Source organism: Mus musculus, chromosome 8 (genome assembly GCF_000001635.26).
Source record: "Mus musculus strain C57BL/6J chromosome 8, GRCm38.p6 C57BL/6J".
In the NCBI taxonomy this organism is placed as follows: domain Eukaryota; kingdom Metazoa; phylum Chordata; class Mammalia; order Rodentia; family Muridae; genus Mus; species Mus musculus.
In genome coordinates, this window is record NC_000074.6 from 13404631 (window position 1) to 13429567 (window position 24937).

General features: G+C 49.7%; 1 protein-coding gene across 1 annotated transcript; it reads left to right on the forward strand.

The window, feature by feature from the left end:
* The first annotated feature begins 450 nt into the window (after positions 1 to 450).
* Positions 451 to 17321, forward strand: Grk1 (G protein-coupled receptor kinase 1). Its single transcript, NM_011881.3, has 7 exons — positions 451 to 1186; positions 3171 to 3298; positions 4648 to 4805; positions 5185 to 5268; positions 8419 to 8543; positions 9694 to 9895; positions 11324 to 17321. The coding sequence occupies exons 1-7, from the start codon at positions 488 to 490 to the stop codon at positions 11620 to 11622; spliced, it is 1695 nt and encodes a 564-aa protein (NP_036011.3). The 5' UTR covers positions 451 to 487; the 3' UTR covers positions 11623 to 17321.
* The last annotated feature ends 7616 nt before the right edge of the window (positions 17322 to 24937 follow it).

The window sequence follows — 24937 nt, forward strand, 5'->3', positions numbered from 1 at the left end:
CCTGGGACTGACAGACTACCTTCTACCCCAGACTCACGTCTCAGCAGGACACAGACAAGTCCTGTCCACCTGCCAAGGCCAGGGGAGGATAGAACTGTTCCCTATGGCCTTCCCGGAGCCTTTGGTGTGCCCTTCCCTAGGGAGCAAGAAGGCAGCACCAGAGGGAGACAACTGAGCTGAACTCTAATCCGATTTGGAGCAGCTTAGGGGATTGTCTTTTTCTGGCACCTTCTGGTCACCCCTAAGGTGTCCTCAGTGACCCCAGGGCTGGGATTTAGTTAGATACTTGTCAGCCCTGGTCTCCCTGGGCCTCTCAGTGGGTTCCCAAGCACCCTGGCCAAGGCTGCATATCTCCCTTGTCCTACAAGGGCAGGGACAGGCCATAGGCCAAGGGCGTAGGGTCAAGCCTGCTTTGGCTGCTGGTGCCTTGAGAATGACTTCAGCTTATGGGTCTTAATACTTGAAGTGGACACAGGGCATCAGCAGGATGGATTTCGGGTCCTTGGAGACCGTGGTGGCCAACTCTGCCTTCATCGCTGCCCGGGGCAGTTTTGACGGAAGCAGCACACCGTCTTCCCGAGACAAGAAATATCTGGCCAAGCTCCGGTTGCCCCCACTGTCCAAGTGTGAGGGTCTCCGTGACAACCTCAGCTTGGAGTTTGAGAGCCTGTGCTCAGAGCAACCCATCGGCAAGAGGCTCTTCCAACAGTTCTTGAAGACAGACGAGAGACATGTGCCAGCTCTGGAGCTCTGGAAGGACATTGAGGACTATGACACTGCTGATGATGACCTGAGGCCACAGAAGGCACAAGCCATCCTGGCTGAGTACCTGGACCCACAGGGCACACTCTTCTGCAACTTTCTGGACCAGGGCATGGTGACAAGGGTGAAAGAAGGGCCAACTGGGAGCCAGGACGGCCTCTTCCAGCCTTTGCTCCAGGCCACAATGGAGCACTTGAGCCAGGCGCCCTTCCAGGAGTACCTAGAAAGCTTGTATTTCCTGCGGTTTCTTCAGTGGAAGTGGTTGGAAGCCCAGCCCATAGGTGAAGACTGGTTCTTGGACTTCAGGGTCCTGGGAAAGGGGGGCTTCGGGGAAGTGTCTGCCTGTCAGATGAAGGCGACTGGCAAGATGTATGCCTGCAAGAAGCTCAACAAGAAACGGCTGAAGAAGAGGAAGGGCTACCAGGTAGGGAGCCCAGCAAGCAGTAGGATGCCCTTAGGCTAGAGGAATTTCCTGCGGAGGTCTACACGGGCCTTAGCTACTGCGCATGTGTGCTGCCATTTGGACTCCCCCGACACAGGCCGCCACTGGCAGGGCTATAGTCCATCTGTACCATGCTCAGGAGCAGTTCAGAGGGAGAGCTGCAATGGAGCATGTACCTAGTTATCTAGAAACCTCTCTGTACATTCTGGCTCCTGTTGTGATTACATACAGGAGAGTGAGGCAGTCTTCCATCATCAGGTACTGTTCACAAGCGGCAGAAGCCATCTGTGATGCCGCAGTGCAGGACCACTTTTCCTGAACACAGGTTTCTAGGGGACAAGAATGAGTGGAGGACATAGGCAGGCTGCCATGTTTTCATTCCTCCTTTGATGGCGTCAGTGTCTAATTAAGGCAGGATCAGCGAAAGCAGCTTATTGTCCAGGGAACACAGCCCTCCACAGCCCGGCTGTACAGTACAGATAATGCTGTGAAACTCTTAGGGATGAATGCTAGCCCCCAGCAGGTCCCTGTTCAAATAGCAGGTGCAAGTGGAGAGGTGTCAGGCAAATCCAGGGGTCTTTACCAGGGGCCTTGGAGATGCACCTCATGGTGGTCTAATGTTGATCTTTAAATGTTGATCTTTATGGGAGAAGGGAGAGCGGGGAGAGACAGGGAGGAGTGGACGGAGGAAAAACTATGTTTAGGATGTAACGTATGACAGAAGAGAGAAAGAGGTCATGGAATGTGGAAGATAGAGTTTCTTCCTTCCTTCCTTCCTTCCTTCCTTCCTTCCTTCCTTCCTTCCTTCCTTCCTTCCTTCCTTCCTTCCTCCCTCCCTCCCTCCCTCCCTCCCTCCCTCCCTCCCTCCTTTCCTTCCTTCCTTCCTTCCTTTTCTCTTTTTCTTCTTTTCCCCCCCTTGTTTTTCAAGACAGGATGTCTCTGTGTAGACCTGGCTGTCCTGTAATCCACTCTGTAGACCAGGCTGGTCTCAAACTCATAGAGTTCCCCCTGCCTCTGCCTCCTGAGTGCTGGGATTAAAGGCGTGCGCCACCACGGCCCTGCTGAAGGTATATTTTTAGAAAATAGGGCCTTTTAGAAAAAAGGCCATGGTGACTGATTTTGTTTTGAATTTGGAACTATTCATAAAATTGGAAAATGATTTAGCTTTTTCATTTTTATTTAAAGTATCTCAATTAGGGGCTGGAGAAATGGCACAGTGGTTTAGAGCACTGACTGCTCTCCCAGAGGTCCTGAGTTCAATTCCCAGCAACCACATGGTAGCTCACAACCACCTGTAATGGGATCCAATGCCCTCTTCGGGTGTGTCTGAAGACAGCTAAAGTGTACTCACATACGTAAAATAAATAAATTAAAAATAAAGTATCTCAATTAAAAGGGACAAAACTGCATACTTAAAAAAAATAGCACCTTTAAGCTTGTGTATGGTCTCACACACCTTTAGAGGTAGAGGTGGTGGCTGGGCTTGTATGAGTACTGAACTCACACTGGGCCCACATGGAGAGTTCTAGGAGAGCCAGGGCTACACAGTGAGCCCATGTCTCAAAATGACAAACACACAAATAACTGCAGCTTTCTGGAACTGTAATTGGAGTTCTGGGCCACCCACACAGACCTGTAACCCCATATAACACTTTTCAGACTTTAGTATCCCCAGGGGACATGACCTGCGGTTCTCACATAAAGCAGGCTCTCCTGGAAGGTCAGGCTGCATTGGGAGCTGTCTGGATGCAAGCAAGAACTGGATGGTGGGGCTATGGTCGTGCAGGGGAGGGGAGGGTGGACAGGGCAGTGACAGAGATGTCCCAGTCAATGCCAAGGCTATGTCCCTGAGTGAATGCGTAGCAGATTTCAGACAGATTGCAAGCCTGTCCCGCGCTGTGCCCAGCATGCAGGCTGCTCTCCACAGTGTATTCCCGAGGACTGAAGATCACAACTCTGCTTCCAGGGCGCCATTGTTGAGAAGAGGATTCTGACTAAAGTACACAGCAGGTTCATTGTGTCTCTGGCCTATGCGTTCGAGACCAAGACGGACCTCTGTCTGGTGATGACCATCATGAACGGAGGTGACGTGAGGTAAAGGTGTCCGGACTTGGGACTGCTTTCAACTAGGGTTCACGTCTGGTGGGGTCCAGGACTTGGGGTTTGCCTGTCATTGTACACGCTTACGACTCTCCGTGATTACTGGGGACAGGCGACAGAGGGCATGTGATGTCGTAGATAGCTGTGGTGGGATACTGTAAGTCGAGAGGGCTAAGAAGTGAACATTAACAATTCCATCGGTGTCCAATGCTATAGGTCTAGAGAGCTGGATGATTGTCTAGAGGCTTGCCTAGAGTAGGAGGGTACCCACTCTGATGGCGCCTGGGCTAGCCACGCCTCACGGTGCTCAGAGGTTGGTCCTGCATTCTTAGGGATGTTAGGTTAATGGCTTTCTTTGGCTGGGTGACTTCACCACTCTTAGCTCAGTTTCCTGTTCTGTAAAATAGAGACAAACAATAGTGACCAAGTCAGTGTCAGGAGGATGAGGAGGTGAGTCCCTGGAGTAGCTGACACACATGGTTAGCTCCATGAGACCCCTGGGTACCTAGTACACAAGGCTTACACAGTGAGACCCTGGGGTGCCTTGGGAATGCAGAGTGCTACTAAAGGGAGCTGTAACTTGCAAATCCCTGTGTCTCTCAGCTCACTGCCACCCCAGCAAAGCCAACTGCCTTTTCTTCAGATGAATAACGTTAGGTCTAGATAACCCATCTTTGAGAAGGGGAAGAGGCCTGTAAGGAATGCTGAGGCATTATTGCAAGTTCTGTCCCCACCCCCTTCCCAGGGACCCTCTGATTTTCTTCCAAACCCCTAGTCTGCAGCCTCTCTCCCGCCTCCCCCACCCGCCTTCAACACAGCTTAGGCCATTCACAGCTTCTGGCTATGGGCTTCGTTTCCCTGTAAAGGGTTGAGGCAGCAAGTGTACAGTAGAATACAAAAATGGACGCACTCCAGGGTCCTGCGGAAAAGGGCCGGGAAGGAAATGCTACTGTCAAACCCATCCAGGGGTTCAGAGTCTGGTGGAGCAGACAACAGGTATACTCAGAGATTTGGGGGTTGCTTGTGCTTTAAAAAAACTGGGGGGTGACTCTCCTCTCTTGGCTCTGTCTTGTCACTGCCATGGAGTCAGAGGAAGGAGGTGTCAGGTGACAAGCTTCTATGTCCTTTTAACCATTGTCTCTCAATCAGTTATGGGTAAGGTGGCATCTGAGGCCACTAGCCTTGGGCTTCTCCAGGGAAGCATTGATGCCTGGTCCCAAGGGGACCACGCTATGCTGATACATGTGTGTATGTGTGTGTGCGCTAAGATCCAGGCTCTCTGTTTCTGCATTTTACTGCCCTTAAAACCCGTGTGCATGCCTCCCATGGTGTTCTACCCCCAGGTACCACATCTACAATGTGGATGAGGATAACCCCGGCTTCTCAGAACCACGGGCCATCTATTACACAGCACAGATCATCAGTGGCCTGGAGCACCTGCATCAGAGACGCATTGTCTACCGTGACCTCAAGCCAGAGAATGTGCTATTGGACAATGATGGTGAGCCCGTGGGGTGGATGCAGGTTACGGTGGCTTTGGAGGGCCCAAAGTATGGTTTCTTCAGCCTCGTTGAAAGTCACTGAAGGAGGGCTTAGTAGTATTAGGGCATAAAGGACAGTGGTGTAAGCTATATGTGTATGTATGTATGTATGTGCATATGCATATAGGTGTGCATGCATGTATGTGTAAGGTATATGTGGTATGCCTACTATGTGTATGATACATCTTTGTGGGAAATGGATATGCGTGTATAGAGTGTGGTATGTATGTACATATAGCATGTGTTTTGCTGTTGTGCCGGGGAACACTGCTAAGCCCTGGTCACCTGGTACCTCTGTTCTATGGAATATGTGTAAACTCAGCTTGTCTCAACTTTTAGGCAATATCCGAATTTCTGACCTTGGACTGGCTGTGGAGCTGAAGGAAGGGCAGAATAAGACCAAGGGCTACGCAGGGACCCCAGGTAAGGTCTGAGCGTTGGGGGAGGGGGCTGAGAAGGCTTGGCATCCAAGAAGAGGCCTTGGGGTCATCCTCTCTCCCAGAACTTGAGGCAGCAGGAGTAGGCTTGGCATCCAAGAAGAGGCCTTGGGGTCATCCTCTCTCCCAGAACTTGAGGCAGCAGGAGCCTCGAGACCTAAGTGGTGACAGAGTGGGGGTTGTGAAGCAGGGCTCCTTATCCTCTAGAGCAAACAGTAGCAATCAGGTTCTACTCAGCAGCTCAAGAACTGTTTATTCCCTTCAAGGACAGGCCCTCCCCGGCCTTAACAGTCTCACTAGCTTGTCAGAGCTGCCTCCCTGGTACCTTGATGGGCAGAGAGAGCACAGAGAGTGGTGTCCTGTGCATTGGCAGATGAGTTTGCCTGGGGTATCTTATGGAAGAGCTGGACCCAAGGACTTATTGTGTAGGTCACACCGCAGTGCACAGGGGACAGAGGCTTTCCTCAGCCAGCTCTTGCTAGGCTTTAGCACAACTCTGGTAGGTAGCCACTCACAGGCAGGCTATGCGCATGTGTTATCTTTCTGTGGGCATGCATACCCGTGTGCACACATTCCTACATGTGTGCTTGCTCTCATGTGGTGTGCACAGTTGTATGTCTTGTAGGTGTGACTGAGTATGCACACGGGGGGGGGTCTTTATGTGTAAGCCCATGCGTGGATATGCACGAGCCTGTATGTGCATGTGCACCTGTGCACATATGTGCATCTGCACGTATCTGTACATGTATGTAGGCACACAGCTCCCTCTGTGTGAAGCATGCATGTATGTGTATGAAGGTACCTCTCAGTATGCATGCACCCATGACAGTCTCTGTGTGCACACATGCAAATACGTGTGTGCATCTTCACAAATGTGTCTTTGTGTATGTACATGTCTATAAGCACATCTGTATATGTGCTATTTCATGCATATATATATATATATATATATGTATGTATGTGTGTGTGTGTGTGTGTGTATACCTATGTGTGAATGTGTACAGGCACCTCTGTGTGTATGCTTAGTACACGTATCTGTGCACACATGGGCATGCGTCTCTGTGTGTATAGGTTTTGTGTACACCACTCTTGAACACATATGAGTGACTGTAGATGTATCTGTGTCTAAGTGTACATACACATGCAGACCTGTGTGTTCTTCTGCCTTCGTCCCCCTCAGAGGAAGGGTGAGAGGCAGCACGCATAGAGGAAAGCAGAGACTCGAGTCAGCTGGAGCAGGTGCGAGGTCCAGGCCCATACTTCCTGGCTCTGTGACCTCAGATGGTGTCCTTAGTCTGTCAGAGTCTTTGGCTTTAACACTTACCACATGGGCGTATGAGGCTGTGACGTGACCATTGCATACCCGGCATTTGCATGCTTTAGATATCTGCACTTGAGTCTCCCTTTCTCCATATTCTGGATGGTCTTGTATTCAGGCTGAGTTCTGACAGGACTTCTTAGATGTGTATCTTCTTCCCTGGGCTATCTGGGATGTAAACAGAGTGGCGACAGGATCCTGCTTTGTGCCTTAGGTACCATCTGAGAGTGTCCCTGATGCCATGGTGGGTAGAGAGACAAGAACGTTCCCCTTCGACTTTGGAGTAGGACAAATCCATACTGACCCCCGGGCGGTGGTGCTTGTCTAGCCTTGGTAGCTGGTTGGTGGGTGCTGAGGGCTCTGTGCAGGCACGGGGTGAAGGAGATCTGAGAAAAGGATTCTGGAAACAGCTTGGCTTGAAGCCACTGCACAGCCTCGTGAAGACATGGCTGTGCTTTCTTTCATGAGATAGCTCAAACTTTACTTGGATCTCCTCAGTTCACTACAAGTCCCGGATTTGCTGGAGCAAGATTTAAAGAACCTCAAGACTAGAACTGGTCCCTTTCTGGACTGCTGGCCCAGCTTGGCCAGTAGAGGGCGCCATTGCTTGCCTAATCTTTACCTTCCTGAGCTTACTGAGATGCAGTGGCAACCCTACCTCGTAAATCCTTTGCCTGGGACCACAGTGTAAATCCTGACCGCAGTGTAGGCTCTGGAAATGCTGAGTTAGGGTGCAAACTAGAAGCTTGCATTCCAGGAGACAATGAGACAAGAAACACACTTGCTCCCTCATCCAGTGACCCATGGGTGCTGGCTCTGGAACAACAATATTCTTTGTAAAAACCCAAAACATGAAGGCAAAGGGTGGCATGGTCAGAGTATAGTCTGACACTACCGGGGGTGGCACTGGGTGGACACTGGTGGCATCCTGAAGTGGAGAGGTGGTGCGCGTGGCTCCGGAAAGGGATGCTGGACAATTCACCTTCCAGAAGGGCTAGGAGTGCAGGAGCAATTCCATGGCCTGTTACATGGGGCGGAGAAGCCAACAGAATGGGCGGGAGGAGATGGTCTATACACTGGGTTGCAGACGCTGGGTACTAATATGTGTGGTGGGTTGTAAGGGGTTGAGATTTTCATGAAAATGGTCTGGTTGTGAGCAGGCAGCTAGGAGGACCAGGGAGGCCACGCTTGTGGAGAAGGCCACACAGTGGCTATGCTATCAGGTGCTGTTCTTTGAGTGCATTCAGCTATAGCTTCACTGTAGGTAATAAAAGAAGGTTCAAGGAACAAAGTGACTGAGGACAGCATAGGACTGTGACCCCATCACCCGTGTTCCTCAGGCTTTGGCCACAGCGCCTGGGTCACTGGGCTCACTCTGGATTACAGGACACAGAGCTCACGTCTGTATCCTTATAAGAGGAGAGTGAGAAGGTCCCAGCAGCATCTGTCACGTTCGTCTAACCCAGGAGTCACACACAGCATAAGCACACTGTCCTGAATCTGAGTGGAGGCTTCATATCCCACATTAGTGAGATTCCTGACCCCGGCAATTCTGCTCCTAGGAATCTTTGGCTAGGCTGGAAGACGTTTTTGGTTGTTAGCACTGTGGGCATCCAGTGGGTAGTGGCCAGGGTAATGCTCAATGTCCTGAAATGACAACAAAGAGGTTTTTGGCCTCCAAGTCACTGGTGGGGAGACCACTCACTCCCCTGGGGGTAGGGTATCACTAGAGCCTCAGTAGGGCTGTGAGTACTGGGTAGGAGCCACGCTGTGGGAAAGCAGGTGCATCTATGAACCTACATATGTTCGTGGCGGCAGGTTTCATGGCCCCTGAGCTCCTGCGAGGTGAAGAATACGACTTCTCTGTGGACTACTTTGCCCTGGGGGTCACATTGTACGAGATGATCGCAGCCAGAGGACCCTTCCGAGCCCGAGGAGAGAAGGTAGGTGCCGTCTGGCAGGAACCCCTGAAAGGGTCCATTCTGGGGCAGACATGGATGGGTTGGGTTGTGCCAAGGACTATATAAGGAGCACAGGCTCTGGGTTCCTGGTCCTGCAGGATATTCTGTCCCAAAGCCTGCCTGTTCTTGAGACCTGAGAGTAGAGCTGTTGGAAGATTCTAACTGTCTTTGCACACCACGGCCAGCAGGTGGCAGAGCAAACATGCTCTAGCTGAGACTGGACCTCTCTCCCTGGTTTGACAGTGGCTTCTATCATTAGGTCCTTTTGGTGCTGACTTCACAAGGAGGCCACTGCCGGGTCCCTAGCTAGCAGTGGCCACCAGGACATTGCTCTTGGGGCCTCGGACAACCACCCTATATAGTTTCTCTGCTCTTCATTTCTGTTTACACACAGAGGTTGGTCTGGGCCAGAAGCTATTTTATGTCCCAGTAGGGACAGTGTCCACCTACTTGTGGCTACCTTGACCTCGCCTGAGCTTACAGCTCTATGTTGTCATGTGATCCTGGCCAAACGTGGAGAAGTGTCTGAGTCTCACAGGCCTCCACAGTGACAGACCTTAGTTAGGCCTGTGTGCGTGAACATTCGTTCAGGTTCCACATGCTGCGTTTGTTCTGCCTGTGCCTGCCAGAGAGATGATGAGCACCGGCTTTGCTATGGGGGATGCCTGGGGAGCAAGCCACACTGTCTTCGTCATACACTTTAGGTGTGGGGAGCTTTGTTTAGGAGACTCCACCAAAGCTGACCAGAAGTAAGGCAAGCCTATTTCTTAGGCTTCTCATGGTTTTGTAACACCATGCTCAGTCAAGCTCTCAGGCAACAACGTTCGCTTCTGGTCATAGTCTGTGCAGTGGCTGTCCAGCTGTGTAAACATGTGGATAAGTCAACCGGCACCACCCTTTAAAACAGCTGGAGAGTGTGGCTGGAGACTTCACTTTTTGACTTTGTTTCTCCGTCCTGAGATGGGAGCCTTTCAAAGCCAAGCCACCTGGGAGGGGCCCACCGGATGACATTGGCCACGCCCACCGGTCACGCCCACTGCCCACACCCACCCCAGTGAGGGTGAGCACCAAGTCCTAAGGCTTGAGGCTTGGCCAGGGCTCAAGTGAAGTGGTGCATTTACCTACCGTGCAGGTAGAGAACAAGGAGCTTAAGCAACGTATCATCTCAGAGCCTGTGAAGTACCCAGAGAAGTTCAGCCAGGCCAGCAAGGACTTCTGTGAGCAGCTGTTGGAGAAGGACCCGGAGAAGCGCCTGGGCTTCCGGGATGGAACCTGTGATGCGCTTCGGGCAAACGTCCTCTTCAAAGATATCAGCTGGAGGCAGCTCGAAGCCGGTATGGGTGTTACCATAAGCCTGAGAGGGCACAGGGACCCCTGATGGCATATGTTATCCATGCGGTCGGGCAGACTGAAGTCAGGTGGGAAACGTGGCTGACAAGCTAGTGTGGAAGCTCTGAGCCTGCTTCATAGTATTTTCCTTATATTCATCCTTGAAAATGCACGTGCATATACACTTTCAGGGATACACAGGCACACATGCGTGTGCACACACCCATGCATGTACCATGCCACATCACACACAGACACTAGATGGACCTACAGGCATGCACAGGCCAGTGCATATACACATGAGGATGTATACATGCAAGGGCTCACACACAAGCAGCTATGCACGCATGGAGACAGACACACGGACACATGTTGCACACACGGTATCCCGTGGCTGCAGTGTCATGACAGACGCTGTGGAGTGAATGAACTTCGCACAGTCAGACAGACTCTGCCTCCCTCGAATCCTTGGATCTCTGGAATATAGGGTGTGGATTTCAGGATGAGGCTGGAGCCGTAGGGAGGAGGAGAGGACTCTCCTAAGAGCAGTTACTTTTGGGCAGGAGAGCTAAGGACCTCATCTGAAGATGGGCTATACTTGGCATAGCTGTCATGAGGCTCTGAGGCCAGGAAGGGTCCTGGCTGGCTCAGGAGGTCTAAGGACTGTCTTCTGAGGGGCGAGGGAGTAGTGGGGCACAGGAGGTCATGCTTTGGTGTGAGCAGCCAGCCCGGACCAGCACAGGCAGGATTGCAAAGTTAGGGTCATATTGCCCCAAGGAAGCCAGGCCAGGAGGTTAGGTGAGTTGAGTTGACATCTGGGCTCTACAAGACCAACAGCACCCTGCATCTTGTAGCTTCTGTTACAAAGTGCAGCTGGCTGGGGAGGGAGCATGCCGGAGCTCACCTGATATCTGCCATTCTGATGCCTACCTGGGGCCAGACAAGAGCTCTGAGTTTGGGGCTGCAGAGAAGGTGCAGTTGCCATGGGAGGGACTGAGAGCCCTGGCCTAAGGGGTTTCAAGATGCTTGTCTCGTGAAGAGACTTTAGGGGTGGGTCTTGGGAAGGTATGGGAGGCAAGGGCTGAGATTTCTTTTAAGAGACTTCCTAGCTGACATAGTGAATCAGAGTTGTAATACCAGCACTGGGTAGCGGAGGCAGAAAGATTGTCATTTCAGGCCAGCCTGGAAAACATCCATCTACCCACATCCACCTACACACCTGCACACCTTTTTAATCATATCTGGGCATCTTTCACTCTGTCCACCATCCAGTCTGTGAGTACTGAGCATGTAGCATGGGATTGCTTAAGGATGCTGGCCTTTTCTGTCAGCCATAGGAAGAGCAGCAGGTCTTCTGTGTGTCTGTGGGGACCCTTTGGCTCTGCAGTTTCCTCACCACGAGTCTCTCTGGTCTGTTTCCTGTTTCTTTGCAGGGATGCTCATTCCTCCATTCATCCCAGACTCTAGGACTGTCTATGCCAAGAACATTCAGGACGTGGGTGCCTTTTCCACAGTCAAGGGTGTGGTTTTTGACAAAGCGGACACAGAGTTCTTCCAAGAATTCGCCTCTGGCAACTGCTCCATTCCCTGGCAGGAGGAGATGATCGAGACTGGGCTCTTTGGGGACCTAAATGTGTGGCGCGCAGATGGTCAGATGCCGGATGACATGAAGGGAATCACCACGGAGGAGGCAGCCCCTACAGCCAAGTCGGGAATGTGTCTCATCTCCTAGCTAAGTGTCAGAGGAAAGCATGGAGCTGGTTGTATAAAGAGAGGAAAGTGTACAGAGCCCAGGGGAAGAGAGTGACCCTGGTATCCCACTCCAACCAGGTCACCATGCAACTGTGTCTCCATGTGGAGCAAGCAAGACTTTCGGTCTAGACCCTACAGACATGACAGTCCTATTTGTCCTATTTCATTCAAAAGAGACAAAAAAGGCCACAGATGGAATAATAAGGTGAAGGTGTAAATGCTCAAAGAACTTCTATGTATAGATGTGCGGCCAGGCCAGGAGCTTGGTGATCAGACTCACATTCAATGTCAATCTCCTGGTACTTGGACTTAATATTTCAGGGCAGACCTGTTTGCTCCTGGTCAGCTCAGGGTTGCAGGCACTTGTGTACCCCAAAGAGGGCTGTACTTAGAGTACCCACATGACCCCTCCTTGCCTGGTTCCTGCCTCCTAAGCTGCCTTTACTGGTCACTGCCTGCTCTCAGGGACCCCAATGTGGGGATGTTAAGTCTTTAGAGAATGGAAAGGATGGAAGGGCCTCTCTCAAGAAGCAGAGACAGCTACCTCTGGCAGCTACGGTCTCCGTCATCAGTCGACATTACATGCGGTGTATATCCAAATTGTCACAGTCACATCACATGTGATGGGGGGCCCAAGTCCTTACATGTTTTTTTTTTTCCATTTTTTATTAGGTATTTAACTCATTTACATTTCCAATGCTATACCAAAAGTCCCCCATATCCACCCACCCCCACTCCCCTGCCCACCCACTCCCCCTTTTTGGCCCTGGTGTTCCCCTGTACTGGGGCATATAAAGTTTGCAAGTCCAATGAGCCTCTCTTTCCAGTGATGGCCGACTAGGCCATCTTTTGATATATATGCAGCTAGAGTCAAGAGCTCCGGGGTACTGGTTAGTTCATAATGTTGTTCCACCTATAGGGTTGCAGATCCCTTTAGCTCCTTGGCTACTTTCTCTAGCTCCTCCATTGGGAGCCCTATGATCCATCCATTAGCTGACTGTAAGTCCTTACATGTTAATGACATGTGTGGTGGATGCCTGAGCAAAGCCATGGCCATATGTGGCTATTGCCTGAGTCCTTACATGGCCATTGCACCTGTAATGAGTGTCTGTGTTCTCAGGCCATCTTTGTACCCCCCAGCCTCCAGAGCTTTTTGGGAAGGAAGGCGCCCTACACATACCCCAAATTTTTGAAAGATTGCTGGATGAAGCCAATACTGGAACACAACACTGGACCAGTGTCCCTAAATTGTATGGGGCACAAGCAACTGTCAAGAATATGTCATCAATAAAACCCAGGCCAGCTGTATTGTGGAAGGTTCCAGATGTTGCTATAGAGGTGCCTTGCACACACGGATATCCTGGGGACTAATGCTGGATGCTAAAGAAGTCCACACTAGATTCCTGCTCTTCCCAGAGAATCAAACACTGTGCAATTTGGCGCGCTCTGGAAGGGCCTTGGGGAGGTGACTACACCTCCTGGACCATGGTCTGGGAATCTTTGGGACCCAGTAGTCATGTGGCTAATTAGTGCTGAGAACTGTAGATAAGACAAATCTTCCGTCCTCCCTTTCTACTTCACTCCGTCCTCTAGCCCCAGGCAGCACACATGTATCAAATACTTGGATGTATATTTCATTTCAATGTGTTCTGGAGCTCAAATTAATGTGCTCTGGGTTGAAGACCCTCGAAGATTGGTGGTCTCATCCTGGGCTTCACTGGGGCACGGGGTATGTGTGTGAAAAGGTGAATTCCAGCAGCCATAGCTGGTTTCAGGAAGGCCTGGTCCTTGTTATACACCAGCCCTCATCCCTGCTTGGTTTGCCTAGAACTCCTGGCATCGATGATGGGGCCTGGTGACTACATAGGCTCAGAGTCAGGTTCCCCAACCCTGCACTGTAGATAAAAGAGCAAGATAGTCCAGTTTAAATTTCAGACAAATAGCGAATACTTTGACAGTGTAAGGTCTCAGCAGTATTTGGGGACAGACTTATACTAAAACCATTCATTGTTTGTTGGAAATTCAGATTTCACCAGATGATCTGTAGGTCTTTTTAAAATCTAAATCTAGCCGGCCCACTGCAGATTCACCAACAAGCAGGGATGAAATTGTTGGGGGCAATGCTGCTTTGCTTCTGTGTCTCTTAGGGTCTAATCAGGAGAGGTCTTTTCTCACTCTGGCCCATTCACAGACGTAAGCTCGAGTGTTACTCAGAGAGACTCACTTTGGGACCTCCAGCTGCCCTGTGCCTGGTTGTACCTGCAGGTCACTGCTGGCTTCATCAGAGGTGATGCTGAGAGGAGAAGGGTGAGTTGCTTGCTCTGTGTTCTCTGGGTGGAAATTTTAGCCAACTCCTCATCCTAGAGGTTTCTTGGACTGTTTTTGGGGCTCCGCTGTAGGTATTCTCTCAGGGACAGTAACCCTTTGCCTGAAGAGATGTCCCCATCACTACTGTCTCTCCTCACACCTAGAGCTTATAGACTCCTAGGTCCTAGAGCTCAAGTCTTGCCTGGACACTGACCCCACGGAACTTCAATGTGCCCACTTTGATTCTGGCACTTGTTGGCCACCTTGGTTATAATCTCTCCCAGGAAGACAGAGAGCAGAGAGTCATCACCAATTACAGGACACCATGGATGCTGCTGTACAGGTCTGTTCTAGTACCTCTGCCAAAGAGGACCTCCTGAACATGGGGAGTTATCCCTAGGACTGGAAGCCAACTTGGGAGCTCTGTGAGATGTAGGTTGACTTGTATCCTGGTCACCAGTGAGCTGTAAAATGGCTTCACTTATGATCAGAGATATATAACTATGGTAAGCTTCATTTCTGCAATGACTCTAATAATTCTTCATCTTCAAGAGGGACCCGTCAGAGAGGCACCTCAGATAGACAGAGATGACTCTGGGAGTTGAAGGTCATCTAATGAAAGGCAGGAACATGCTATGAACAGTAGGGTGTGTCAGCTTCTGCCGTACATTGGTCAACTGGATTTGGACTTTATTCCTATAATCAAGGGTGATGAAATTCTCCAGCAGGCCTTGGAGCTCTTCCCAAATTCAAAGTCATGTCACAAGTGGTCTTGGAGACTAAGCATTCAAGTCCCTGGCTATGGTTTGAGGAAGGTTTAGTGCTTTCCTGAAAGTCTATGTTTTGCAAGTTGTACCTCCAGTGAGGTAGTGTGGGTAGTGGTGGGAACAGAGCCCAGGAACAGAGCCTTGGTCTTCAGGGAAGTGATTTGGAAAGACTTAGCTATTTCTGTGGGGCTGTGTCTGGTCTGAAAGAGAGTAGGTTCCTCTACAGGCCTGAGTCTGACCTCCAAGCCCCTTGCCTCCCTGTCTGTCCACCTCTTACACAGCTGTGTGAGCTCTCAGCTGAGCCTGTGATGCTAAGGCTGTCACTAGAGGCCAAACAAATGGGGCCACTCATCTCAGCTACCCAACCTCCAAACTGTGGGGGTAAATAAGCCTTTTCACAAATTACCCTGCTGAGGCATTTTGTTATAGCAATGGAAAGTGACTGTCAACTTTAGAATCTTAAACCGATTCAAAGTAGACTTCTGTTTCCAGACAAGATGGTATATACACATATTGTCGTGGTTCAATAGGAATGGTCTCCATAGGCTCATATATTTGAATGGTTATTAGGGAGTGGAGTTCCTTGAGAGTTACTTGATGGGGATTAGGAGGTGTGGTCTTATTAAAGGAGGTGTGGCCTTGTTAGAGGGAGTGTATTACTGGGCATGGTCTTGGGGTTTCAAATACTCAGGACAGACCCAATGGCTCTCTCTTCCTGCTGCCTGTGGATCCAGATGTAGAACTCTGAACTATTTCTCCAGATTCATGTCTGCCTCTATGCTGTCATGCCTCCTGCCATGACAATAGTGGACTAGACCTCTGAAACTACAAGCAAGCTCCAGGGAAATGTTTTCCTTTCTAAGCGTTGTCATAGTCTTAGTGTCTCCTCACAGCAATAGAACACTCACTAAGAGAGAAGGAAGTTGGTGCCAGGGAGCAGGGTGTCGCTATGATAGGCTGGACTGTGCTGCTTGTAGGCAGAATGTGAAGTTTGGATTAGAAAAGCCGTGGAACGCTTTTGGGGTTTAATGGGCCATACTCGTAGAAACATGGAAGACAGGGTGCTGAGGGCAATCTAGATTCTGATTCCCAGGTCAAGAGCTTCCAGAGGAGAAGAATATTAGTAAGTGGCCTAGAGACTGCTCTTGTAATATTTTGGCAAAGAATGTGGCTGCTTTTTGCCCTTGTCTGAAGAGTCTGCCCGAGGCTAAATATAAGCATTTTGGATTGATGGCATTGGCAGAGGAGAGTTAAAACAGCCTAGTATTGACTGTGTTGCCAGTCAGTCTTATGCAGATCTATAAGGAAGAGGGGCAAGTTGAGCAAGGAAAAGTTAAAAACGCACAGTTTGAGGAGAAAGGGGCCCCAGAAAGTGTGATGGAGTCAGATGGAATAAAAGGAGGGGCGACCTCAGGACAAGACCCCGCCCAGCTCAGCTTCCAACTTGTAAAAAGGAATTAAAGAAACTCCGAGGCACCGAAGGAAATGGTCAACAACAGAAAGCCGGTGCAGATGTAATCGAATGAGGAGCCATGTTCCAGCCCCAGCAATCAGCAGCAGAAGAACTCGGCAGCTTCTGCCGCACGGTTTGGCTTTAGGGTCAAGGATACAAGAAAGATACAAGGATACATGAAATCCTCCTCCAAAATTAAGGGAAGCCACTGAGGCAAGGCGTGCATCAAGGGTGTCCCTTCGAGGAGACCCAGAGAGTCCATGGCTTGAAGCTGTGAAGGTGAAGCCTGGGTTGCCTTGGAAACCCCAAGAGCTTGGGGCTGCCAGAGCCATGGGGTACCTGCCAAGGAAAGCTCTCACATGGAGTGGAGCCAGCCCACAAGGGAGAAGTGTGTGTAGTCAACAAAGCTGGAAGGAGTTGGAGATCTGAAGAACGCGTTGACGTCAGCCATAGAGATGCAGACTTTGGAGCTTGTCCGCCTGGTTGTCTGTCTGTCTGTCTTGCTTTGGTATTTTCTCACTATGCTTCCCTTCCTCCCTTTTGGAATGGTGATGTATATTTTTGTGCCATTGTATGTTGCAAGTATGTGATCTCCTTTTTGGTTTTGAATTTTATAGGGGATTACCGTTAAGAGATTGCCATGAGTCTCAGAAGAGACTTTGACCTTTGGACTTTTAGGCAGTGTTGAGACTGTAATAGACTGTAGGGACTTTTGAAGGTGGACTGAATGCATTTTTGCACTATAGCTATACATCTATGGGGGTCAGGGAGTGGAATGTGGTGGTTTGAGTAGGAATGGCCCCCATAGGCTCAATATTTGAATGTTTGGTCATTAAGGAGTAGCTACTTGAGAGAGATTACGAGGTATGGTCTTGGAGTGAGTGTGACCTTTTTGGAGTGGATGTGTCCTTGTTGGAGTGGGTGTGGCCTTGTTGGAGGAAGTGTGTCATTGGGGATGGGCTTTGGGGGTTTCAAATGCTCAAGCCAGGCCCAGTGTCATTCTCTTCCTGCTGCCTGCGTATCTGGATGTAGAACTCTCAGCTACCTCTCCAGCACCACATCTACCTGCACGCTGTCATACTTCCCACCATGATAATGGACTAAACCTCTGAACTGTAAGCTAGCCCCAATTAAATGCTTTCCTTTATAAAAGTTGCCGTGGTCATGGTGTTTCTTCACAGCAAAAGGACACTAGCTTAGATACACATTTTCCATGTCTCTTCAAGTAGGTACAGCTAACCCCCTGAGTGGTGCCCTCAGGTGAGCATTAGACTTGTGGATCCACTGATGTCAAGCACACACACGTATATCTTTTCTTCATCCCCCCAAGTATGGAGATACTTTACAAAGGAGACTAGACTAGAACTCGCTGCTAACCCAAGTCAGGTGATGAGTGAGGAAGGATGGAGGCATCCCTTGGAGTCCATGAAGGGAACTCTTAGGGTAGGTTGTCCACACAGGCAAGAGACAGATGGGGAAAGATTTGCTGAGCTCGCTACTGGGGTAACCATCCTGTGTTAACCACTATTCTCCACCAGCAACTCCTACCTGATGTGTCACAAAGTAGTGTCTAGCCTAGGCCATGGCCAAGGGTGAGTTCAGACAAAATCCTGCTCATGTGGCTGATTCTGTGGGATATAAAAAGCATCCATGTAACTTGTAATTTTCTAGAGTATCAGGTGGTAGGTAGTGAGTGCGGCAGAGATAAGACAGCCAGCAAGGAAGTTTGAAATGGGGAAGGCAGAGGTTATGACTGAATCTACTAGGTTGTCTTGATAGAAAGTCCACTTCTCAGGAAAGATCTGGGGTGGGGGTGGGGCTCATCAGGAGGTCTACAAAAGATGGTGCAAGGAAGTCACAGCCATGTTCTAGAAATATCCATGCTTTTCTACAGCTGACATGGTTGGTCTCAACACATGGAGTTTTAAAAGCCCCACTGTGGTGCTTTGAATGAGACTGGCCCCCATAGATTCATATACTTGAATGCTTGGTTTCCAGTTGGTGGAACTGTTTGAGAAGGATTAGGAGGCGTAGCCTTGTAGGGGGTGTGTGTCACTAGAGATAGAGTTTGAGGTTTCAAAGACCCACACTATTCCCAGTTAGCGCTCTTTGCCCCCAGCTTGTGGACCAGACGTAAGCACTTAGCTACGTCTCCAGTGCTGTGTTTGCCTGTGATGACCTTCTCACTGTGTGACAGTCATAGACCCCAATTCTCTGCAAGTGTGAGACCCAAATTAAATGTTTTCTCTTATAACTTTCCTTGGTCATAGCATTTTATTTTCATGGCAATAGAAGACTCATCAAGACACCCATGAAGCCAGGCGTGGTGGCACACGCCTTTAATCCCAGCTCTTGGGAGGCAGAGGCAGGTGGATTTCTGAGTTCGAGGCCAGCCTGGTCTACAGAGTGAGTTCCAGGACAACCAGGGCTATACAGAGAGACCCTGTCTCGGGGGAAAAAAAAAGACACCCATGAAGTGAGTCTCAGGTAGATTGCGGTTTGGGAAGAAGGGCCAGGACAGAGCTGGGTGTCATGCAAGCTGATTGGACACCCATCCCTCAGTGCATATGAGTAAGCCCAGATCTCCAAAGCCTCCAGGGGATGTTTCTCCATCAGCTTCCATTTATTGGAAGTCATCTAGAGAGGAGGGGCTGGCAGCATGGCCCACTGGAAGCTGAAGGGACAAGGGACACCTGGTATTTTAATGGTTTTCAGTTATTTCTTAGCTGTGGCCCAACACTGAATTCACCTGCTTGTTGCAATCTGCATTTGGCCCAGAGCAAATCCCTAAAGTGCAAAAGCAAACCACACAGCTTTATGGTCCCTTCTTTGTGCTAGCTTTTCCAATCATCCCATCTACCCATGACACATCGACACATATGTTCCATATGTGTGCACTATAAGGCCAACCCCACAGTACAGGTTTTGGTTCATACAAGCTCATTTCCTAAATAGACATGAGGCCCACTATTCCTGCTTCTATTTACCCTCTTTAAACATTTGGCATGTCTTTAATTTCCTTCTTTGGGTTCTAGATGCTGCCTGGTGGGGAGGTGGGAGGGCAGGCAGGGTGCTAAGTGGTGCCATGTGTCTGTTCTGGGCTTTGGTCACATGGCCACAGGGGTTCCTTGAGCATTTCTAGTGAGGCATATCAGCGGGAACTGCCTTTCCCACGTCAGCTTTGGAAGTGCTGTATTTGTTTCCATCTGTCCAGGACGGTTTGGCCAGAGGTGTGGCAATTTGATCGACAGCATTGAAAATGTTCAGCACTATGAATGTGTCACATTTCTGGAACTGTCTGGGAGGTCAATGCTAGTTGTTCCAAAACTAAGAAGATATAACTGTAGATGGTGGGGCTTGATTAGAAGATCGGTGGCTGTATTTGTGTGCACATGGCTTGGAAACTCAGGGACTCAACGTTCTACTGCCGCCATCCCCTCATCTTGAAGCAGCCATCTCTGACTGGTAGCATCCAGTGTGGAAGGCTGTTTACAGATCTGTCAGCAGGGGTCTATAGACAATAGGGTCTACAAAGCGTTTAGCCCATCCTTGTGGCTGGGTGGAGGGATCCTAACCTTTGCCAGGGAAGGGTAGAGGAGAACAAGAAAGGGTTAACTGTTCAGCTTGGTATCCAGTCTGGGCACGGCCAGATCCCCACCCCAAGGAACTGTGGGTAAGGTTGGGTTCCTGTCCCACAAGCCAAATATGGGCATATTAGCACTTCAGTCTCCTCCATGGGACTGCTATGTTGTGGTACTCTGCTGGCTTTTCTTTGGTTGATGTCCTCTCTGGGTCTGTCAGACACACAGTGTACTGGACACAAGCTTGGCTGAAATAAGTCTCTGAAGACTACCATCTTTCTATGGCACCCCATTCTGTCACATCAGAGTTTGTCTCATTTGCCTCCTTTCTGTGCACCATGCTCCACCAGGAACCAGGTATCACACAGCCACTGGAAGGAGGGTGGGAAGGAAGATATCCTTGAAAACATGATGTTGAAAATAAATGTGATTATTCAGACGTTCAAGGTGAAGTTTGATCTGATGTTTTAAGAACCAACTCTAAAGCTCTAGCCACATAGCAATATTTCTTTAAGAAAATGAAACCTGGTCATTTTCTAGACACATGGGCTAGAGGTCCTAGCCAGAATCATGGTGCTGGCTGTATGTAGAACTTGTACCCGCTGTTCCTCCTAGGCAGGTCAATATTTGATATGCTCTGGGTGCCCGGGGCCTGGTGAGTAGCTGGGTCTTGTTTCCCAGCTGGCCAGTGGCGAGTTCTCTCCTTTCAGCAATGGGATAGGGCTGCTGCACATGGTACACATAGACATATGACTAAACCAAGATGTTGTACAAACCCCATTTGCCTGGAACTACCCTATTCAGTGGGATGGGATGAATGGGTGTCATTCATCCTGTGGAAACGTGAGCCACGAGAGACTGACTCCTGACTTTCAGCCGGAGTGTATCACAGCTGCAAAATCTTCCAGCAGAGCTCTGAAATGTTATTGATTTTAAAAATTCATGCCTCTGAGGACACCTCATTCCTGTTCTCATCTCCCACCTGTCCAGGTAGGAGGGTGGCCCGGTCTGTTTCCCAGCTGCTGTTCTGCATTATTCATCTCCAGATTCATTTCACAGGCTATTTAGTTTCAGGAGGGTTTACGTGTGTGTCAGCACCACCCAGTTCTCCAGCTCTAAGCCAGCAGATGACATAGGGCTCTGGCAAGTGCCATCCAAAGAGCTGCCGGGAGAAGTCAGACCATGGATGTGGCTCAGGACAGTGGCTGAGGCTGTGAGCAGGTGAAGCCCATATCTTTGTTTCAGGGTCCAGTTGCCACCTGTCTCCTCAAATCAGTGGGGGGGGGGGGGTCGTAGCAATCACACTGACATGAGGCTTGCTCAGAGTGTTGGTCTTAAGTTTTTACCTGGCAGGTGGCAGAGGCTAACCCAGAGTCTGGAGGAAGTGTAGTGGGTCATCCTCCGGCATATTGTTGGGTCTCTCCTGATCCAGAGTCCACCTAAGAAGAGAAGAAATGGGGCGAAGGTCCCTCCCAGTAGATCTTCTTGGATTATAGGACTGATGGCCATCATGTTCCTCAACTCTCCACATCCTTTCTCACTCATGAGAGATAAACCTTGAGTCCCAGCACTCTGGGCTTCCTGGATACCCAGGCCAGCTCACCTGCTCCTCCTGAGGTGGCTAGAGGACCTGACTATAAGCCAAGAGCGAAGGCTGCATGTCCAGCTGGCCACAGTGCACAGTACTTTGTTACTCTGATGGTCATGACTCTAGGAGGAAGCTTGTGGCAGAGGGACCGTGGACATTTTCTAAGTCTTTCCTTTTTGGTTTCTCCGAAGCCTGAAACCAGAGCAGCAGTGAGCAACAGTAGAAGGACCACAGGCAGAGAGAGTGTTCTTTAAAAAGCAGGAAGGAAGGACTCTCCTGGAGTTGAGGACAGACACTGAGGATGGGGACTGGGAGAGGCTCAGCCTCAGCAGCAGGAGGAGTGGAGGGAGGTCACCTAGGGCTCCTGAGCCCAGGCTGGATACCAGGAAGCAATGTCTGGATTGTGTCAGATGTGCCTCTGCCCATCTGTCATCGCCACTGAGACACAGCTCTGTGGACTAAGAGCCATCTTAGCGTCTGAGCAGTGTCTGTGTGTGTGTGTGTGTGTGTGTGTGTGTGTATGTATGTCTATGTTGTGTGTATGTGAGCCTGTGTGAGCCTGTCTGTGAGCAGTGTAAGCCTGTGCACTCTGGTACCCACGTGAGCCTGTGTGGGAGACCCACAAGGTCAACAGCCTGACTGAAGTTCCTGTGCCAGGGTCAAACCCCAAGCCCCTGCCATTTTCCCATGCTAGACAGGGCCCAGGTCAGTGTGTGTGTGTGGATCCTTTTCTTCAGGAAAGGCCCTGCTGTGGAGAACAAAGGCAGGAGCCTCCCCGCAAGTGTGGCCATGGTCCAGAGCTGGAGACCTGCATGGTACCCTAACACAGCTCCACTCTTCACACCTGATCTTGTGATTCCCTGCTTCTTGTTCAGTTCTCCTGCCAGAAAAGCAGGCACTATGAAGCAGACTGCTCATGGAATCCAATTACTGTCTCCATTCATACACTTTACCTAGTACTGGGCACCAGCCTCCATGTAACCTTTCAAAACTAGTTGGCATGGGAGGCACTTCCTGAATGAGTTGCTTTGCTGGCCTCTGCTCCTCTATAATTGTAGCTAAGTTCTTCAAGGGCAGCTTTGTGTGACTTCTCTTTGCCACTCTCCTCCATTGAGAGCAGATGGAATGAGCAATTATTCTGTTGCGTGAATGAGTCAAGGTTGAATTGAAAATCAGTATTCAAGTGAGTACCTGCTCTCCTCAGAAGACGGTGTTAAGTTTTGAAATCAGACCTACCTGATTTATACAGTGTTTCTCCTCCTGACCAATCACTTGTCTTTGGAAATGTTTATTCAGTGCCTTGATTTTCTCATCTATGATCCCACGGCATTGATGAAATAGACAGTATGTGAAAAGTGTAGTCACAGTGCCAGGCACTGCGCTCAACCAGGGCGAGGCCTGTCTGTGTCTGACTCTTTGGTTCCTAGAGCACTCTGAAAGCATGGGTTGCCTTTAATGAAGGTTTTGGGATGGGGAGCCGCTAGGAACCTCGTTCCTGAGGTAACCCCGTGAGCCCATGGTCCCTGAAAGGAAGTCAATGCAGGAAACCTGGGGCTGTGGTAAATACTTTGCTCCAAACAGGAAGGAATCTGGGGCTGGCGAGGAAGTGTGTGCCTTTGTCATAACCACTTAGTTACTTTCCAAATGTCAAAGCAATTTGCAGGTCTCTCTGATTAACTTCAGGCCGGCAGAAGACAGATTTCTTCAGCCCTCACAATTGCTTGTTATGAAATCTAAATTAGATTACATTTTAAAAATACCCAGATTCCAGACTATTGCTCCCTATGGAGTTAAGCCTGCTGCAGCCAGGGCTGGGCTTTGGGCATCATGATGGCACGAGGGAGGTGGAGGAGGCCATCTCGGGCAGCATGTAATGTACTTCTGTACAGTAAACTTTTTCATGTGGTAGAGGGACACGTTCTAAAATAACAAATGGTGTGATAAACACATAAAACCAGCACAGCCATTTACCAGCAAGTCTTGTGCACTGTACACCATGCCCAACACTAAAAGCCTATCCCCCTCCTACTGGAATTTTCCTGAGGACACCCTTCCAGATGTACCCATAAATAAGTCCTTGGAGCTATGGTGGTACCTGTCACTGCAGTCAAGCTGACATCTGTAACAACAGTCACCAGCAGCCTCAATATTATGAAAAGGGTGCTTAAAAATCTCCCTTCGTTTTCTAGCTACACAGTTGTGTGAGGTTAGATTATGTCTACACACTCTAACCAACCAAGTCCACCACTCAGAAGAAGGAAGAGCCCGCTCCTACGTAATGGGAGCCATTCCTGGAAGCTCTGCGTTGAACATCCTGACCTTGCTGAGCGCCTAACTGTCCCCCGAGTGGGTGGGAGCACACATCGCTGCAGTGACACAGCCCAATGTGAGGCAGTAACTGCACCTGTGAACTTCAACTCATGGAGCTGAACGGAAGAAACCACAGCAAAGAAACACATTGCAATCAGTTCTAAAATGCTGTGCTGTGCTAAGTACCAGCAGTTATCAGTGGCACGGAGTCAGCTGTGAAAGGAGCTTCAAAAGACACAGGAGGAAACCTGGAAGTGACGGTAAAAGGTCCTGACAGAGAATAAAAAATTATTTAAGCCCCCAGACCTGTGTCCAAAATAGCCCCATTGTTCCAGAATGGCGGTTTTTGCCAGGTGTTTGCGGGTTTTGCCTTTATAGCCCAATGCTGGGTGTTTGTGGTTTGTGTGTCTATATAAACCCCTTGAGCTTGTTGTCGACTCCTCTACCCCTGTGTGGAATACGAGTCGTCCCCAGTGCACTGCTCTTGTTTGTCTGTGTCTCGTCCTTTGTTTTCCCGACCCCTTGAGCTCGTGGTTGACTCCTCTACCCCTGCGTGGGATACAAGTCGTCCCCAGTGCACTGGTCTTTCCTGAATAAACCTCTGGCAGTTTGCATTAAGACCGTTTCTTGTGAGTGATTTGAGGTGTCGCCTCTCCTGAGTCAGAACGTGGGGGAGTCCTCACGCTGTGGGTCTTTCAGTGGTATTACTGGAGTTTTTAGGGTGCAAACCTGGGCTCTGGCAGTCCTAACAACCTTGGTTTGGCTTCTGTCGCTAGTACAGCAATTAAAGAAACATATGTGAAAAACAGAAAAAGGTTTATTCAATGGGGCCACAGCAAGAGGAGCAAACAAGTATATCCAGCGACCTCAAGTCTGTCTGCAGGGCGGCTGTGAGGTTTAGGGTTATCAAGAGAGCACGAGTCAGTTAAGTAGCCCTGGTCTAGGCGGTTCTACTCACAGTTGACGGATCAGTGTCTCAGCTCTGGTCTCTCCTGAGAGATGGTCTCTTAAGTTGACAGAACTGCATGAAGTCTCTTTCTGGGAGAAAGTTCCCTCTCTGGCTGGCATCAGGGTCCCAGCCTTTCCCTTCCCTCCACACCAGAGTCTCAGGGAAATTTTAACTCCTCAGGGTCCATTCATTTAATACTCATGAGAATTTGTTTTTTAAAAATATCCTCTCGTCTACCAACATAGCTACAAAGGATGTGCGTCAGAACACGGCTAAAGAACAGAGGAGTGTGAGGAGATCCTGAGTGCTTGTGAGAAAGCGCCAAGAAAACAAGGCAGGA